At 45.0% G+C, this 18,159-nt stretch overlaps 1 protein-coding gene across 2 annotated transcripts in view; it reads left to right on the top strand.

The window, feature by feature from the left end:
- The first annotated feature begins 4,841 nt into the window (after positions 1-4,841).
- DOP1B (DOP1 leucine zipper like protein B) overlaps positions 4,842-18,159 on the top strand; it is a 149,433-nt gene continuing 136,115 nt past the window's right edge. Inside the window, exons 1-2 of one of the 2 annotated variants that reach the window (XM_049874796.1) lie at positions 4,842-5,001; positions 17,203-17,374. In XM_049874796.1, coding sequence (XP_049730753.1) covers positions 17,237-17,374 — 138 coding nt within the window. In that variant the 5' untranslated portion in view covers positions 4,842-5,001; positions 17,203-17,236. The remainder of the gene's footprint in view (positions 5,002-17,202; positions 17,375-18,159) is intronic. The other variant, XM_049874797.1, reaches the window with a different exon arrangement.

Raw genomic sequence — 18,159 nt, forward strand, 5'->3', positions numbered from 1 at the left:
GCCCTGAATTTGGACTTGTAGCCTACTAGACTGTGAGAAAATAAACTTTTCTTTGTTAAAGCCATCCATTTGTGGTATTTCTGTTATAGCAGCACTAGATGACTAAGACACCTGTTTGCAGCTGGAGCTGCCACAGGTGACTTGCTCATCTAGCCTCTGTTGATGCATCCAGCTGTAGGCCCTTCATCCAGGCTGGACCAATGAGACTCTTCTTCTGGAAAGCAGGACCAGATGGACTAGGACATGTAAAGCTCAGAGTTGCCACTCTCAGTGGACATGTCCCACCCCATATGATCAAAGAAGCAGAGAGTTCCAGGCTATAGCCATAGAAAAATGAAGCTGACCCTCAAGGGAAGCAGTTACAGAGTGGCTCAAAGAGGGACAACCCTTGACCCTCCCTGCTGGCATTCATTCCCTTGTTCCAGACCATTCCTGAGATCTTGGGCTCTAAGAGGTGCTCAAGGATGCTTGTACCCTTAAATCTCCCCTTTCCTTAAGCTACTTTGAATTAGGTTGTTGTTGATTACAATGAAAAGGAAATACATTAAAACCAATCACTAGAAAAGGACATCATGTTTGGTAGACAGGGTCAGTGAAAACAAGGGAAACCTTCAATGAGATGGATTGACATAATAGACAAAATAATGGACTCAAACATACCAGTGATCATGAAGATGGTACCGGACCAAGCATGTTTTGTTCTAAGGTTGCCACGCGCTGGAGTGTACTCAACAGCAACTATCAACAATACCACGTTAAAATGTAAGTACATTCAAATATTTCATGGTATGCTGTAGAGAAAAAAATAATGTAACTTGGAATCAGAAGGAAAAAAAGAAAAAAATTTTTTGAGAACTCATTACATACTAGGCCGTATGTCCTGCTTAATAATTTCACAACTTCATTTTACATAATGCTCAAAACAGTTCTTTGAGGTAGGTGTTCATGTCACTTTTCTAAGGAAGAACTAAAGGCTTGGTGAAGTGAGCCATCTTGCCCAAGACCATCAGCTTAAAGAGCCAGGATCACACCCAGGACCTTCTAATCACGAAGTTCCTGTTCTTCCTTGGTGCCTAGTGTGTGGCACGTCCAGCTCACTGTCTACAGACTGCAGACAACTCCCCTGTAAAGGATTAAGGGAAAGAATATATTCAAACCCTAAGAAACCTGTAAGCCCCTTAACCCATAAAAAACCAAACCCGTTGCTGTCGAGTCGATTCCGACTCGTAGTGACCCTATAAAAACTGCTTCATACAGTTTCCAAACAGCGCCTGGTGGATTCGAACTGCTGACCTTTTGGTTAGCAGCTGTAGCTCTTAACCACTATGCTACCAGGGTTTCCTGTAAGCCCCTTAAAAAAAAGCCCCTTAGATCCCCAAATTATCCTCTGTGTGAACTTTTCTGTGGAGAAATGCAAGGTAGTTTAAATGAGGCATATTTAAATGGATTATCCCATCCTATGTATGTGTCTTTAGGCACAAGATGGAGCCAATGGTCCCTTCCCCATCAGCTTTCTTGCCATATGCTTTTCTATGATTGGAGCCATGGTGGTGCGGTGGTTAAGAACTCAGCTGCTAATCAAAAGGTTGGCAGTTCAAATCCACCAGCCACTCCTTGGAAACCCTATGGGGCAGTTCTACTCTGTCCTATAGGGTCGCTATGAGTCGGAATCGACTCAACAGCAACAGGTTTGGTTTTCTGGTTGGTTTCTAGGCATGCTTACAATGCCAGCTTTGGACCTGGCCCTCTGCTTTCCCCTTCACCTACTGAACTGCAGCGAGGTTTGTGACAGATCAAGAACAACCTGTACTATGGAGATGAAACAGACGATAATAATAGTCATGACTAAGGTTTTCATTGTTACCGTGAGTCAACTCCAAAGTGTGTGCAGCATCAAATATGGAACTACACAAGACTTCTTCTCAACTAAGAGTAATGGGGAGAGCTAAGGAAGTGAAGGCTACTGGGAAGGAGAGAGAAGTCAACAGTAGTTACTATGGAAATGGCTGGAGTAGAATCTAGTTTATAGAAGAAACTGCTCAAAAGGTCACCAATATCTGCTTGTGGAAACTCAGAATGCACTTACCTGGCCTATGCTTTATAAAGAAGATCACTGGTGGTCCAGCAGCAGAATCCCCACCTTCCATGAAGCAGACTTGGGGTTTGATTCTTGGGCAGTGTACCTCATGTGCAGCTACCCATCTGTCAGTAGAGGCCTGTGTATTGCTATGATGCTGAACAAGTTTCAGTGGAGCTTCTGGACTAAGATGAACTAGGAGGAAAGGCCTGGCAATCTCCTCTCAAAAACCAGCCCATGAAAATCCTACTGATCACAATGGTCCTATCCTCAAACAATCATGGAGATGGCTCAAGAGCAGGCAGTGTTTCCTTCCTCTGTGGATGGGGTCACCATGAGTCAGGGACCATCTTGACAGTGGCTAACAACAATGATCTATAATGCCTTCCTTACTGTCAAGAGGGTAAAGATTAAAGTTCTAATTTAAATTAAATTTGAGGCTTCTTGAGATGCCCTAATTAGCTTGATTAGTAGTATTATAGGAGCCCTTGACACACAATCGTTAAGCACTCAGCTGCTAACTGAAATGTCAGTGGTTCAAACCCACCACTCACTCTGTGGGAGAAAAGACCTGGTGATTTCCTGTAGAGATTACAGCCTAGGAAACCCTATGGGGCAGATCTACTCTGTCAAATAGGGTCACTATGAGTTGGAATCACTTGACGGCACCTAACAACAACAGTCTTATTATGCAAGAAACCCACTCTACTTACAGACTTATAGACTTCTAAGTGTGACAAGACAACTTGACTTAAGAAAGAATTCTTTTTTGTAAGGATTAATATTGAAAATTTAATGTACATTTACTGTCAGTCCTGATTATAAACTAAGTTGTCCTTTTAAGGATCTACCATACTTAAATTTGTCAAAATAAATGTAAATTAACCCTCATCCACTCACACTCTGAGTTCTTTAGATAAAGGTGACATAGAAAGCATGGGTAGGTATTACTTTAGAGAAAGGTGTTAGAACAAAGTTGTACATGGTTTTGACACAATAGACTAACTCTCCCCTTCTCTTTTTTTAAATGGTGCCTATTATAGGCAGTTCTTTCATCTTTAGTAGAGTGTGGCTAGGATTTAAAGAAACTAAAAAAACTCACCTGTTTGCTGCCTTTGTTTTTGTAAAAAACAGATTTATCATATCTTCACTAGGAAATAAATTTTCATAAAATTCATTTTTTTTCCTGCTAAACGTGGCTCAATCCTTTAGTTTTTCTCTTGTTTCTATTTTATGACCATTCTTAAAATTGAGCATTACAGGATTTCCATCTGGGGTCCCTGGAATATGGCAAGTGGGGATGGCATCAGCAGCCTGGCTAGGCCAGGGGTCTAGCATCCCAAACATTAAAATATTCTTGGCCCTTTCCGAAGGTTATAGATGCCCTTGAGAATATGATAAACCACATACCCTTTCTCCAGAAAAATGTATGTACACAGAATGTTCTATATAATTTCTAAGTGTTCACAGACCCCCAACCCACCGCCGAAGCTCATCCATGGACTGCCTAGCCTTTGTGAATCCAGACTAGGCCTGTAAATTCCTAATGCACCACCAAACCAAACCTATTGCCGCCAAGTCGATTCTAATTCACAGCGATCCTATAGGACAGAGTAGAACTGCCCCATAAGGTTTCCAAGGATTGGCTCGTGGATTCAAACTGCCGACCGTTTGGGTAGCATCCGTAGCTCTTAACCATTGTACCACCAGGACTCCTCCTAATGGACCGTCATCAAAAATTTTTTTTTTCTTTTTTACAGAAATTACAATCCCAGTCAACAGGTGGCGCTGCTTCGACAGGCTGGGAGTCCCAGTTGGGGCAATCAGGATGGGCTGACGCTCAGGTGAACCCTGCCTGGGCTCCCACGCTCTCAAGGTGCGTCTCGCCCTGCAGTAGCCAGGCCAGGTTGGCGGGTGTGGACTGTCCTGGTCTGAAGGCTCGTGAGGACGAAGGAAGGGGTTAGGGTTTCTCTGAAAATACTCATAGTCTTTAGAGTAGACGTGAGGTTCCCCTTTCAAAGCCAGAGCCCACGTAACGAGTTCATTCCTGGGAGAAATAACCTCACCTCCGCCGCCGGCGAGGGTCGGAAAGGTGCGAGTGAGACCCGTGAGGACAGGGGCACCTTAACATAGGATCTGCGTCCTGAGCGAGTCCTGATGGAGAGGATGGGGTGAGCCAGTTGCCATGCGCCTTTCTTGGGCCCCACAACTCTCCTTGTCTGTAACTCCAAAGTCCCTCCAAGGGCCTATGCACGGGTGGACCACCTTCAGCTGGCTGATTCAGTGACCGATGTCTCTCTCCATTCGGGTGCGTCGGGAGAGGCCCCGGTGAGAGGCAGGCGCTACCCCGCCCACCAGTGCCAGGCCTGCCCAGGAACCCCGCCGCTACAGCGGATGCGAGTGCTCCGCCTGAAACGATGCGCAAGACCCGGAACCTGCAAAAGACTCGCTCTCGGTACCCTGCATTTGCCAGTCGCCGGCCGTTCGGAGGATCCGCCCAGCGCGCCGAGGTCCCGCCCCCGCGCGCCGAGGACCCGCCTCTCGGTCTCACCCGCGAGCCGAAGTCACGCCTGCACGAGTCTAGGAACCGCCCCCTCGCGCTCTGAAAATCGGCCTCCAAACCGCTCGCCCTTGCGCTGAGGATCCGCCTCCAGAGCCGGCCCCGCGCTCTTCGACTCTGCCGGCCCCGCCCTCTCGCCGATGCCCCGCCTCTCGGCCCGCCCCGCGCGCCGAGGGCCGCCCCTTGTCTTAGCCCCGCCCCCGGAGCCGCGGCCGCCTGGACTCAGCTGGGGTGAGGCGCTTTCTGCGAGGTCCGGTCTCCGGGCGGCGTCGCAGCGGCGGGTCAGTCGGCTCTTGTTCCGCACTCGGGCGGGTTCCTCAGTGCCGCACGTGGGCGCGCCTGCCAAGGAGGGCCACCTCCGCCGGTAGGTCGGGCCCGCGCCTTGCCCCGCGTCTGCGCCCTCGGCCGCCGGGGAAGCCAGGGCGTCTCCTCTCCGCGGGCCAGCGAGCGGCTAGCGGTGTGGCGTCCCCACCCGGGTGTGGGGTCCGGGCGGCGCCGTGGGGGCGGCTCCGGGGTGCAGGTGGCTCCTAGGCCCGCGGCGCGCGCTGCTGCAGTGCAGGGGCGGCTCCAGCCGGAGACCCCCGAGAGTGCTCGGGGGGCTGAGTGGGGCCCCCTCGGGGTTCCTCCAGCTCCCGGCGGCCGGAGACCGCGGGGGAGGATGTACCGCCACTCCCGCTCCTGGCCGGCGCGCCTTTGTGGTCCGGCAGGTGGAGGTCAGGTCGGTCACGGCCGGTCCACCCTGCGCCTCGCCTGCTGACGGCCGAGAGGCTGCGCCTTTGTTTGCTCGTGCGGCCCTGGTCCGGGAGGAGGGCTGAGGACCGAGACCTGTGTACGCGAAGGGCTTTACTGTGAGGGGGAAGACCCCGCGCCTCCTGGGCTGTCGCCAGAAGGAGGGCTCCGAGCCGCAGTGCGCGCGCTCTGGCCTCGCGTCTGCAGGGTTCCCTCCCCCCGCAGCCAGCATGGCCCTTTAGCTTCCCCAAGTGCTCCTGCTTACAGAGGCTTGCCCCAAGTGTTTCCCTAATCTTGGGACAGCTGCTTGACCCTTGGGAAAGCCTTTGTAGGGTTTTTCTTGTGAGGTGTTGGAGGATCTCTTCCACCCTTACCCCACACACAAAAGCCTGCCTCCACTGGGTGTCTTAAAATTTGTTTTCTACTTCAGTTTCATTACCACTCTGAAAGAGCAAATTCAAAATAATATGCCTTAGAGTTGGCTAAACTAATTGGTGATGTTTCTGTGCTGTGAACTAAAGGTCGTAAAAACCAAGCCCCGGTAAGGTAGAGTCATTCAGTGATTAAGCGCTCAGCTGCTAACCCAAAGGTCAACCGTCTTGAACCCACCAGCCACGCTGCAGGCGAAAGATGTCGCAGCCTGCTTCCATAAAGATCATAACCTGGGAAACCTTTTGGGGCTGTTCTACTCTGTCCTGTAGTGTGGCTGTGAGTCAGAAGGGTCGTTATCTGTTGGTAAATATTCTTGCTGATGGAATGGTGCCCATTTGTCAGTATTATCTCTGTGCTTATTTTCATCTAACTCAGATATGTGCCTTCATGTAAACATATTTACAATTAACTTCTCTCAGATCTGGCAGCTGGTTTTTCGCTTGGATTTGTATTGCTAAGTAGTGAAGAATGCATAAGGTGGGAGATTGTCTGCTGTTGTTTATTTTAAGGTGGATATAGAAAGTCGAATACCGCTTTGTTTATCTAATTGTTAGTAGGCTGTCTACTGTCAGTTTTACTGAGCTGTTAAATCTTTCACAGAAAAGGTATTCTGGATAGATTGCATGATCACTGTCAAAAGATCTTTTTAAGGGCTGAACTATTAACTTTACTGGTAGCATAAAGTAGCAGAGACCCTGTGGCATCTTGCTGACCTGAACTGAAATCTTGGTTCTGCCAGCCGCTCCCTGTGTGACCTGGGCAGCTTTCTCAACAGCCTGATCCCCAATATCCTTGTCTTGGGGTTGATGATACTCATCTTGCAGGAAACGTGTGTGGTGCACGAGATGATGAATTTACTAACCCTTAACCCAGAAGAGTTGTTAAGTGGCATGATGTTGTTGTTAGTTGCTGTCCAGTTGATTCTGACTCATGGCCACCCATGTGTGCAGAGTAGAAATGCTCCATAGAGTTTTCAAGGCTGTGACCTTTCAGAAGGCAGTCGCCAGGCCTGTCGTCCCAGATACCTCTTTTGGCTAGTAGTCAAGTGTTTAACCATCTGTGCCACCCAGGAACTCCCTAGGATAATTGTAAATGCCCTGTGTGGTGGTGGGGGGATGGGGAGGTGACTCAGTTGAATGACTACTTATGAATTTCTCCCCTGTGCTGTTACTTACACCAAATAGTATTTTCTTAATGTAACTAACTGGGACATTGGACAGTTCCAGTTACCTACCCCTCTCTGGCCGTTCTTTCTCCTTGCCATGAGCAGTGGTTTCCCTTTGCCACCCCACCTCCTGAGCACACACGTTATCTCCAGTGAGACTCTCTTCCTGCTAGCTCCAGCCACTCACACCTGCGGACCTGGAGAACTCCCCTGCCAGCAGCTGGGTTTCTTCTTGCCAGCCTCAGACGGTTATTTCAGCCCTCCCTCAGTCACTGTGGGTGGGATATTAAATGGAAATGACGTATTTAGGTATTCTCTCCCTTATTAGGCTGCCAACTCTTTGAGAGTAGGAACTCTCTTATTCATATCTCTCTCCCAGTGATTAGGCTCTTCATGGGGTAAACAGACTATATGTGGAGTACTGGACTTGCTCAGAGACCCCGTAAATTTCCCGAAAAAGATGCCATGGATGGTTTTGTTTGATATGCCAACTTTTTCTTATGCCTTTACTAGGCAGAGTAAACAAACTACCATCTCTCACCATTACCACCCTTCTTCTGAAATATTTTCACCAAGTGTGAAGGATATTATTTCAGAAAAAGGGCCAGGCCTTTCCAAGAATGAGTTACCAATCTTATTTTGCTTGTATGCATGTATAAAAAGGAAACCCTGGTGGCGCAGTACTTAAGTGCTCAGCAAAAGGTCAGCAGTTTGAACCCACCACCCGCTCCAAGGGAGAAAGATGTGGCAGTCTGCTGCCATAAAGATTACCCTTGGAAACCTTACGGGGCAGTTCTACTCTGTGCTGTAGGGTCGCTATGGGTTGAGGTCAACATGATGGCAGTGGGTTTGGGTTTTTTGGCGGGGGTGGAGTATGTGTAAATCAGTTTTTTGCAGAGAGGCTCAGCATGTGCAAAGGCTCTGAAGGGGATGAGTCTGATTTCTTAGGGCAGTGAGGAGAGAGGTGTGGGCCAGAAGACAAGTTTGGATTGATTGCAAATTTAATGGACAAAGTTTTAAACATGGTGGTAGTTGTTGTTAGCTCCCATCAAGTTGACCCCCGACCCATGGTGACCCCATGCACAACAGGACAAAATGCATGCTGTGGGAGACACAAAGTGGCACTCTAGCAGAAGAAAGAAGTTTGTCTCTTTCAGCGTATAATTCAGAGGTGTCCAAAGCATACTGTCAAAGTCAAGTGTGATTTTTTTTTTACTTTTGAAGACCTCATTTGCTCTTCATTTATATTGTGATTCCATTAAAATAACTACATGTAAAACTCCAGGAAGCCTCAAACTGGGAAATCAATATTTACAAATGTTTTCGAAATCAAGCTGATAATTTTAAAAAGGTACAACTCAGAACAGCATAGAGCAATAAACAGGTAAAAAAGATTTAATCCTGTTTTGTGAATCTGACTTTTTCCATTGAACGTAGTATTTGTATGTCTGGCTGCTTCTACTGAGCATAGTATTTTCAAAGTCCATTCTACCACTTGACTTCAGGAAGATAGCACGTGGTGGTGGTGGTTGTTAAGTGCCATTGAGTTGGTTCCAACTCATAGTGACCCTGTGTACAACAGAACAAAACACTGCCCTGGCCTGTGCCATCCTTACATCATTGTTGTGCTTGAGCCCACTGTTGCAGCCCCTGTGTCAATCCATCTCATTGAGGGTCTTCCTCTTTTTTGCTGACCCTCTACTCTACCAAGCATGATGTCCTTCTCCAGGGACTGATCCCTCCTGATAGCATGTCCAAAGTATGTGAGACGAAGTCTCGGCAACTTTGCTTCTAATGAGCATTCTGGTTGTACTTCTTCCAAGACAGATTGGTTTGTTCTTCTGGCAGTCCACGGTATAGTAAGTATTCTTCACCGACACCGTAATTCAGAAGCATCAGTTCTTCTGTGGTCTTCCTTATTCATTGTCCAGCTTTCACATGCACATGAGGTGATTGAAAACACCGTGGCTTGGATCAGGCGTGCACTTCAAAGAGGTCTTTTGCAGCAGATTTGCCCAATGCAGTGCGTCTTTTGATTTCTTGAGTGCTGCTTCCATGGCTGTTGATTGTGGATCCAAGTAGAAAGAAATCTTGACAACTTCAGTCTTTTCTCCATTTATCATGATGTTGCTCATTGGTCCAGTTGTGAGGATTTTTGTTTTCATTACGTTGAGGTGTAATCCATACCGAAGGCTGTGGTCTTTGATCTTTATCAGTAAGTGCTTCAAGTCCTCTTCACTTTCAATAAGCATGGTTGTGTTATCTGCATAACGCAGGTTGTTAATGAGCCTCCCTCCAACCTGATGCTGCATTCTTCTTCATATAGTCCAGCTTCACAGATTATTTGCTCAGCATGCAGATTGAATAAGTATGGTGACAGGATACAACCCTGATGCATACCTTTTCTGATTTTAAACTACGCAGTATTCCCTTGTTCTTTTCAAACGACTGCCTCTTGGTCTAAGGACAAGTTCCTCACGAGCACAATTAAGTGTTCTGGAATTCTTATTCTTCGCAGTGTTACACATAATTTGTTATAGCCTACACAGTTGAATGCCTTTGCATAAACAAAACATGGGTAAACATTTTTCTGGTGTTCTCTGCTTTCAGCCAGGATCCATCTGACATCAGCAGTAATATCCCTCATTCCATGTCCTCTTCTGAATCTGGCTTGAATTTCTGGCAGCTCCCTGTCGATGTACTGCTGCAACCCTTTTGAATTATCTTCAGCAAAATTTTACTTGTGTGTGATGCTAATGATCTTGTTCAATAATTTCCACATTCTGTTGAATCACCTTTCTTTGGAATGTGTACAAATAAGGATCTCTTCCAGTCGGTTGGCCAGGTAGCTGTCTTCCAGATTTCTTGGAATAGATGAGTGAGGACTTCCAGTTTCCAGCACTGCATCCGTTTCTTAAAACATCTTAATTGGTATTCCATCAATTCCTGGAGCCTTGTTTTTTGCCAGTGCTTTCAGTGCAGCTTGGATCTCTTCCTCCAGTACCGTTGGTTCTTGCTCATATGCTACCCCCTGAAATGAGTAAATGTCAGACAGTTCTTTATGGTGCAGTGACTCCGTGTATTCCTTCCATCTGCTTTTGATCCTTCCTGTGTTGTTCAATGTTATCTCTATAGGATCCTTCAGTATTTCAACTCAAGGCTTGAATTTTTTCTTCAGTTTTTTTCAGCCTGAGAAATGCCAAGCATATTCTTCCCTTTTGGTTTTCTTTGCACATTTCATTGTAATACTTTGTCTTCTCAAGCCACCCTTTGAAATCTTCTGCTCAGCTCTTTCATAGTTTCTTCTTAAGAGTCTCTTCCGACGTACATTTGGGTCTTTCCTTTCTTTCCTGTCTTTTTTTCCTTTTTAATCTTTTAAGTTAGATTTATTGAAGTATAATTTGTATAACAGTAAAATTCACCCTTTTTAAGTACACAACCTTACCTATTTTGACAGTTCTACAAATTTATCATATAGTCCCGTAACTACTTTGGTAATCAAAATATAGAACATTTCCATGACTCCAAAAGTTCTCTTATGTCTCTTTGTTAGTTAAAACTGCCTCCCTATCCCTAGCTCTTGGCAACCACTGATCCACATTCTGTCCTTATAGTTTTGCATTTTCCAATTTGCTAAAGAAGTGGAATCACACATTATGTAGCCTTTTGAGTCCAGTTTATTTCAGTTAGTATACTCCATTTGCGATTCACCTATGTTGTTGATATTATTAGTAATTCATTTGACCCAGTCACTGAAACAATGGACTCAAACGTCCAAAGTCGTGAAGACGGTACAGGACTGGGCAACGTTTTAGTTCTGTTATCTGTGAGGTCACTGTGAGTGGAAGCTGACTGGATGGCACCACACAACAACAACATTTGCTTTTATTGATAAGTGATATGCCACTGTATAGGTGTATCACAACTTGTTTATCTGTTTACCTGCTAGTGAACATTTGAATTGTTTCCAGTTTTTTGCAATTATGAATAAAGCTGCTATAAACATTCACATACAGGCATTTGTATAACCACATAGTTTTATTTCTTTTGGATAAATACCTTGGGGTGATGTTGTTGGATTTTCTGCTAAGTGTATGTTTAACATCAGAAGAAAGAGCCAAGCTATTTTTCAATTTGTTGTATCATTTTGCATTCCTACCAGCAAGATGTGTAAGTCCTAGTTGCTCCATACCTTTGCCTGAAGTTGATGCTGTTTTTCCTTAATATTTTTTATGGTTATGGGTGTGTAATGGTATCTCACTTTGATTTTAATTTACATTTCCATAATAACAAATGGTATCAATAATTTTTCATGCGCTTATTTGACATCTGTATATATCTTTCCTGTCTTTTTAATGACCGTTTGCTCTCTTCATGTGTGATGTCGTTCCAAAACTCATCTGGTTTTTGGTCATTAATGTTCAATGCATCACATCTGTTCTTGAGGTGGTCTCTAAGTTCAGGTGGGATATACTCAGGGTCATACTTTGGCTCTCCTGGACTTGCTCTAATTTTTTTCAACTTCAACCTGAACTTGCGTGTGCATCTGTTCCACAGTTGACCCCGACCTTGCTCTAACTGATGATATTAAGCTTTTCCATAGTCTCTTTCCACAGATGTAGTCAATTTGATTCCTGTGTATTCCATGTGGTTAAGCCTTCTTAAACTGCTTCTAACATCCCAGTTACTAGTCTAAATATCTGGATGGAATGAAACATATTTGAAGGTTTTTACCAAGAAAAAAGAATATATAATAACTAATCCAAGGGCATTTCAAATAACTGTTTTCCCTCACTGCCCTATGCCATCCCCACGATGGGTTGTGGATCAGGCCATTATGATCCATAGGATTTTCACTGGCTGATTTTCAGAAGTACATTGCTACACCTTTCATCCTAACTCATCTTAGGCCGGAAGCTCCGCTGAAACCTCTTCAGCATCATAGCAACACACAAGCCTCCGCTGATAGATAGGTGGTAGCTGCCCATGAGGTTCCGGGAATCGAACCTTGGTCTCACATGGAAGAGTAGAATTCTACCACTGGTAATATGCTTTAATGTAGATTTTAAGAGGATTTATTGGAGTGCTGTGTGAAAATAGATAGAGAGGTGCAAGAGTGAAAGAGAACTGTTCAGGAGACTTCTGCAAACTTGCAGGTTAAAGTTGCCTTGCACAAAGTGGTGGCAGTAGAGATGGAGAGCAATCAAGAGGACAGGTGTTTTGGAAGAAGAACTAACTGGTCTTGGATAGAGTGTGGCAGGTGAGGAGAAGAAAGTACAGCGTGACATCAAAAGTGTCATGGATGATGGAACCATTTTCTGAGAAGGGGAAAAGACTGGACAAGGAGCACATTGAGCAGGTGGAATTGAGTGTTTAGGTTTCCTTTTTTTTAAATAGCCTTATTAAAATATACTTTACATAAAAAAAAATTTTTTTTTATACCATAGCATTAATTCTTTTAAGTATACAATACAAAGATTTCTAGCAAATTTACAGAATTATTTAACCATCACCACAATCTAATTCTGGCACATTTTCGTTACCCCTTAAAGTCCTCTTGTGCGTATTTGCATTTACTCCCGGTATCCACCCTCAATCCTTCCTGTTGCCATCAAGTCGATTCCAACTCTTAGGACCCTGTAGGACAGAGTAGAACTGCCCCATAGGGTTTCCAAGGAGCACCTGGTGGATTTGAACTGCCGGCTTTTTAGTTAACAGTCATAGCTCTTAATCGCTGTGCCGCCAGGGTCTCCCACCAATCCTTCGGCAACCACTAATCTACTTGGTATCTCTGTAGATTGGCTTATTCTGGTCATTTCATATATATGGCATCAGTATGTGGTCTTTTATGCCTGGCTTCTTCTACTGAGCATAATATTTTCAAGATCCATTCATGTGGTAGAATGTATCAGTATTTCATTCTTTTTATTGCTGAATAGTACTCTCTGAATGGATACTTGAGAGTCTAGTTTTGGGCACATTAAGCTTGAGATACCTGTGCCACATCCAGGTGGAGAGGTCAAGTAGATATTTGGATGAGTCTAGACCTCAGCATGGGATGTTGGGCCAACAGGATAAATCTGCGAATCATTATCAGGAGGAAGGTATTTTCAAGTTATAGGAAGGGAGATATCACTGAGGATAAAGAGAGGAAGAGATCCCAAGGCTTGGTGCCATGGAATGCCAACATATGGCATTTGGGCAGAGAACGATGAGCCTGCACAGGAGAAGGAGCTGCAGAGAGGTAGATGGGAAACCACCTCAGGGGCTGGTGGGCCCTGTGGAGTGTGTGGGCCGAGAGGAGGCTATTTTGAAAAGGAGAAAGTGCCTGCTGCCGTGTCCTGCTGTGCAGTAAAGTGAGGAAATGCGAGAGACCAATGGAGTTGGCAACTTGAATGTTGTGGTAGTCTTGACAAGAACGTTGGGGTGGTGGAGCGGGTCAGGAGAGGTTGGAAATTGAAGTAGAAGATCCCACAGGATTCTTACACCTTCACCATGACCGGTAAATGAAAGATTCTGGCTTAAGGAATATGTTTTTCTACTTGTTAGTTCAGTTTCTTCAGTCTACCTTTTTTAGGTGCTGGCGAGGCAATTTCTGACTCATAGTGACCCCACGTTACAGAGTGGAGCTGTCCCATAGGGTTTTTTACACTGTTATCTTTACAGGAGCAGATCAACAGGTCTTTTTCCTGCAGAGCTGCTGGGTGGGTTCAAATAGGCAACCTTTCAGTTAGCAACCAAGTGCTTAACCGGTATACTACCAGGGTCCTTTTCATTCTACCTTAGTTGCCGTTTTATTTGTTTGACTACATGCAACATGATTAGGAAGGCAACTACAGCATGCTCACCTGTATATAATCATCACTTCGCTCTGTATTTCTCTGTCCTTTGAGACTAAGATGGTTTTAGTAAACTACATGAAGCACTTACTGATGAAGCTCAAAGACCACAGCCTTCAGTATGGATTACACCTCAACGTAAAAAAACAAAGATCCTCACAACTGGAACAATAAGCAACATCACGATAAACAGAGAAAAGATTGAAGTTGTCAAGGATTTCATATTACATGGATCCACAGTCAACGCCCATGGAAGCAACAGTCAAGAAATCAAATGACACATAGCATTGGGCAGATCTGCTGCAAAAGACCTCTTTGAAGTGTTAAAAAGCAAAGATGTCACTTTAAGGACTACTGTGCAGCTGATCCAAGCCATAATATTTTCAATCACCTTATATGCATGTGAAAGCTGGACGATGAATAAGAAAGACCAAAGAAGAACTGATACCTTTGAATTATGGTGTTAGCGAAGAATATTGAATATACCAGGAACTGCCAGAAGAACAAAGGTGTCTTGGAAGAATACAGCCAGAATGCTTCTTAGAAGCAAGGATGGTGAGCCTTTGATACACATACTTTGGATATGTTATCAGGAGGGACTGGTCCCTGGAGACGGACATCATGCTTCGTAAAGTAGAGGGTCAGAGAAAAAGAGGAAGACCCTCAGCAAGATGGATTGACACAGTGGCTGCCACAATGGGGTCAAGCATAACAACGATTGTGAGGATGATGCAAGACCAGGCAGTGTTTTGTTTTGTTGTACATAGGGTCTCTATGAGTCGGAACCGACTCCATGGCACCTAAAAAACAACACGTCATTTAGCCTCATATATCAATCAAGATTGTGTTTGGTATGTGACAGAAAATCTGATTGAATGGTGAATTAGCTCTCATGTGAGGAAAATGTATTCATTCCAGTGGTAGGGCATCCAGGGTTGGCAGGTGCCTTCCTAATGCTATACAGGACCTCAGCTGCTTCTCTTTCCACTCAGCCGTCCTTGGTGTGTGACTTCTGACCTCATGTGTGTTTCCTTGTGATTGCAAGAAGTGGTTTCACCTTTGTTCCAGGCAGAAAGGGGAAGGGTGAAGGGCAAAAGGCCCATGCTAGTAGGCGTCTTCTTCCTTTCAGACAGCTTTCTGTAGTCCCCACCTTCGAGCTTCTACTTGCATCTCATTGTCCAGAACTGTCACATGGTGACCAGGCTATGGGCGGGGCGGGGGGGGGGTGTGGCTGGGAACTGTAGTTTGAACTGTGCACACTGCTGCTCTGAACAACATTAAACCCATTGCTGAGTCGATTCTGACTCATAGCCACCCTATAGGACAGAGTAGAACAGCCCCATAGGGTTTCCAAGGCTGTAATCATTATGGAAGCAGACTGCCATGTCTTTCTTCCACAGAGTGACTGGTGGGTTTGAACTGCCAACCTTTTAGTTACCAGCCAAGCTCCTAACCACTGTGCAATCAGGGATCCTTACAACAACATTAGGGCTGCAATATTACCAGGATTTCCTAGGTGATACAAATGGTTAACCAAAAGGTAGGTGGTTCATATCACCCAGAGGTGCCTCAGAAGAAAGGCCCGGCAATTTACTTTTGAAAGATCACCACCATTTAAAACCCTATGGAAAGATTTTCCTCTGACACACATGGGGTCACCATGAGTTGGAATCAGCTTGACAGCAACCTGTTCGGTTTGTTATTATTATTATTAGGGGGACAAGGAATTATGGTTAGGTGACTGGCACACTTTATATAGAACTTAATCAGATGAAGACTAAGGAAGGGAAGGAAATTAAAACACCAAAGCATTAATTTTGAGAAGATGCTAAAATATGGGATTTGGTGACAGATCAAGGGATCAAGTCAGCATTCCTGCAGCTTGTGGAGCATTTTTCAGAGTTGTAACTTGTTTGAATAGACTGATAGGTTGATCTTCAGACTTTTTGTTTAGAAGAATTGTGCAGAAAGGGCATAGCTTGAAATAAGCATACATATGCCTTTATAATGTACAAACGATGGGTGTTTTAAAAAACTCGAATCCATCCAGCATTTCATGTTCTCTGTTTCCTTTTGTCATACTGGGGATAAAAGTTTTTTTAAAAAAGCAAATAGCTGGCTCTCAGAGTTGGGATTAGATGGTCTACATCTCCGTCTTTATATTGGCTGCCGTGGTTCATGTGTAATGAATGCATCTAGCCATAAAGGAAAAATAAAAGAACCCAATAAAGAATGTACATGGGCAAGAAGGCTAGACTGGTGATTGCCTGGACGGTGGTAAGCACACCCAACATCTAGATGGGGCAGTGGTGGTTCACTGGTAGAACCTCTCCTTCCATGTGGGAGACCAGGTTCAGTTTTCGGCTAATGCACCTCAAGCAGAGCCACCACCCGTCTGTCGGTGGAGGCTTGCATGTTGCTCTGATGCAGAACGGGTTTCAGTGGAGCTTCCAGACTAAGACGGACTAGGAAGAAAGGCCTGGGAATCTACTTTGAAGAATCAGCTGGTGGTCACCGTGAGTCAAGGACCGACTCCATGGCAGCCGGCAACAACAAACATCCCGGCTGTACATCCAATGAGGGCATCACCTGATGGGGGCCCTGGAGGGCTTAGTGACAGAACAGGCACCGGCTGGCTATCCAGCAACGCTGCTGTCAGACACTTCACCCTCCAGCCTTTATCTTTTTTTTTTTATGCCGTTTATTGTTTTTTTTATCCAATTTTCTTGTAGAATATTTCCAATCCTCTCCCCTGCTCTAGTTATAGAGAATTGAATTCCTAATAGACGGTTCAAGTTAAGAACCTGTTTTTGTTGTTGTTGTGTGCTGTAGAGTTGATGCAGACTCGTAACAACCCTATAGGACAGAGTAGAGCCGCCTCACAGGGCTTCCTTGGCTGTAATCTTCATGGAAGCAGGTCACCAGGTCTTTCTCCTGCGGAGCCGCTGGTGGGTTCAAGCATCTAACCTTTCAGTTAGCTGAGCACTTACCTACTGTGTCACCAAGGCTCCTTATTAAGAGCATAGAGACTTCCTTTTCCTGGCTTTACAAATGCCCAAAGATGGGAGGGGCCATCTGCATTCGGATTGGCTAAGTAGGAACAATGTGTCGCTAGCACCTTTGAGGCTTCACGCCTATAATTAATTTCATCAGTTCAGCGTGACCTCAGCTTTGTTGCTTCTTTCTGCCCTGTCCTTGTGTCGCTGTCAGACCCAGTGAGGGCAGGAACTCTTTATGTTTTATCTGCCACTGTGCCTGGCTCAGAGGTCTTGATAAATATTTGAGTTGGATCGTCAAGCGAGGTTGTGGACAGGAGTGTTTGCGGAAACCTGTCTCCTGTGGCTCCGGGTTGGAAACAGTTTAGCTCCTGGAATAGTTCACTTGTTTATTTTTTGATTAGCTTTTAGATCCTTTCTCTGCTGTGAGAATGTAAGATGGATCCAGAAGAGCAGGAGCTATTGAATGACTACCGATACAGAAATTACTCTTCCGTGATTGAAAAGGCCTTAAGAAATTTTGAGTCATCAAGTGAGTGGGCGGATCTCATCTCTTCCCTCGGCAAGCTCAACAAGGTATGTGGGGCGGATGTTGCTGGGATTGCAGGAACGTGGGGACACAGTTGTCTTTCTGTTACTACGAGTAATTCATGCTGATTATAACAATTAGAAAACACAGATAAGAAAAATTACCCATGATTCTGTCACCCAGAGTTTCCCATTGTTAAGTTATCCTCGTAGATACATCCTTCCAGCTTTTTTTTTTTCCTGAGCCTAGAATTATAGTGCAGTTGATAGAATAGCTGACGAGTTTTTTCTCACTAATATTTATGGCTAAAGAGATAAAATTGTCAAATCAGTTATTTGGAGATTAAACTATTTTTTATGTGAAAAGAACAGTTGCTGTCAAGTTGATGCCAACTCACAGTGGCCTCACATGTGTCAGTGTAGCACTGTGCTCCATAGAGTGTTCAGTGGCTGATTTTTTGGATGTAGATTGCCAGGCTTTTCTTCTGAGGCACCTCTGGGTAGACTCAAGCCTCCAACCTTCCGTTTGGCAGCTGAGTGCATTAACTGTTTACACTACCCAGGGACTTGTTTTTTTTTAATGTACTGCCTAGGATTTTGACTGCCTTTGCTCTGTTGGTCTGTTTTTTTTCACCGTTTTGCCACTGATGGTTAACTTCTAGAAGAATAAAGGGCCAGGTAAATATTGAAATTGCCAAAACAGTGCGTGTGTGTGGGTGCATGTGCATGTGTGCACGTGCACAGGGTTTGGACAGGGATAAACCGGCAGGTCTAGGAAGACCGAAACTCTGGTTAAATGTGGGTTTGAGCTTTGTTCTTTCTCTTCTGGTTCC

The sequence above is a fragment of the Elephas maximus genome, chromosome 2 (assembly GCF_024166365.1).
Source record: "Elephas maximus indicus isolate mEleMax1 chromosome 2, mEleMax1 primary haplotype, whole genome shotgun sequence".
Classification (NCBI taxonomy): domain Eukaryota; kingdom Metazoa; phylum Chordata; class Mammalia; order Proboscidea; family Elephantidae; genus Elephas; species Elephas maximus.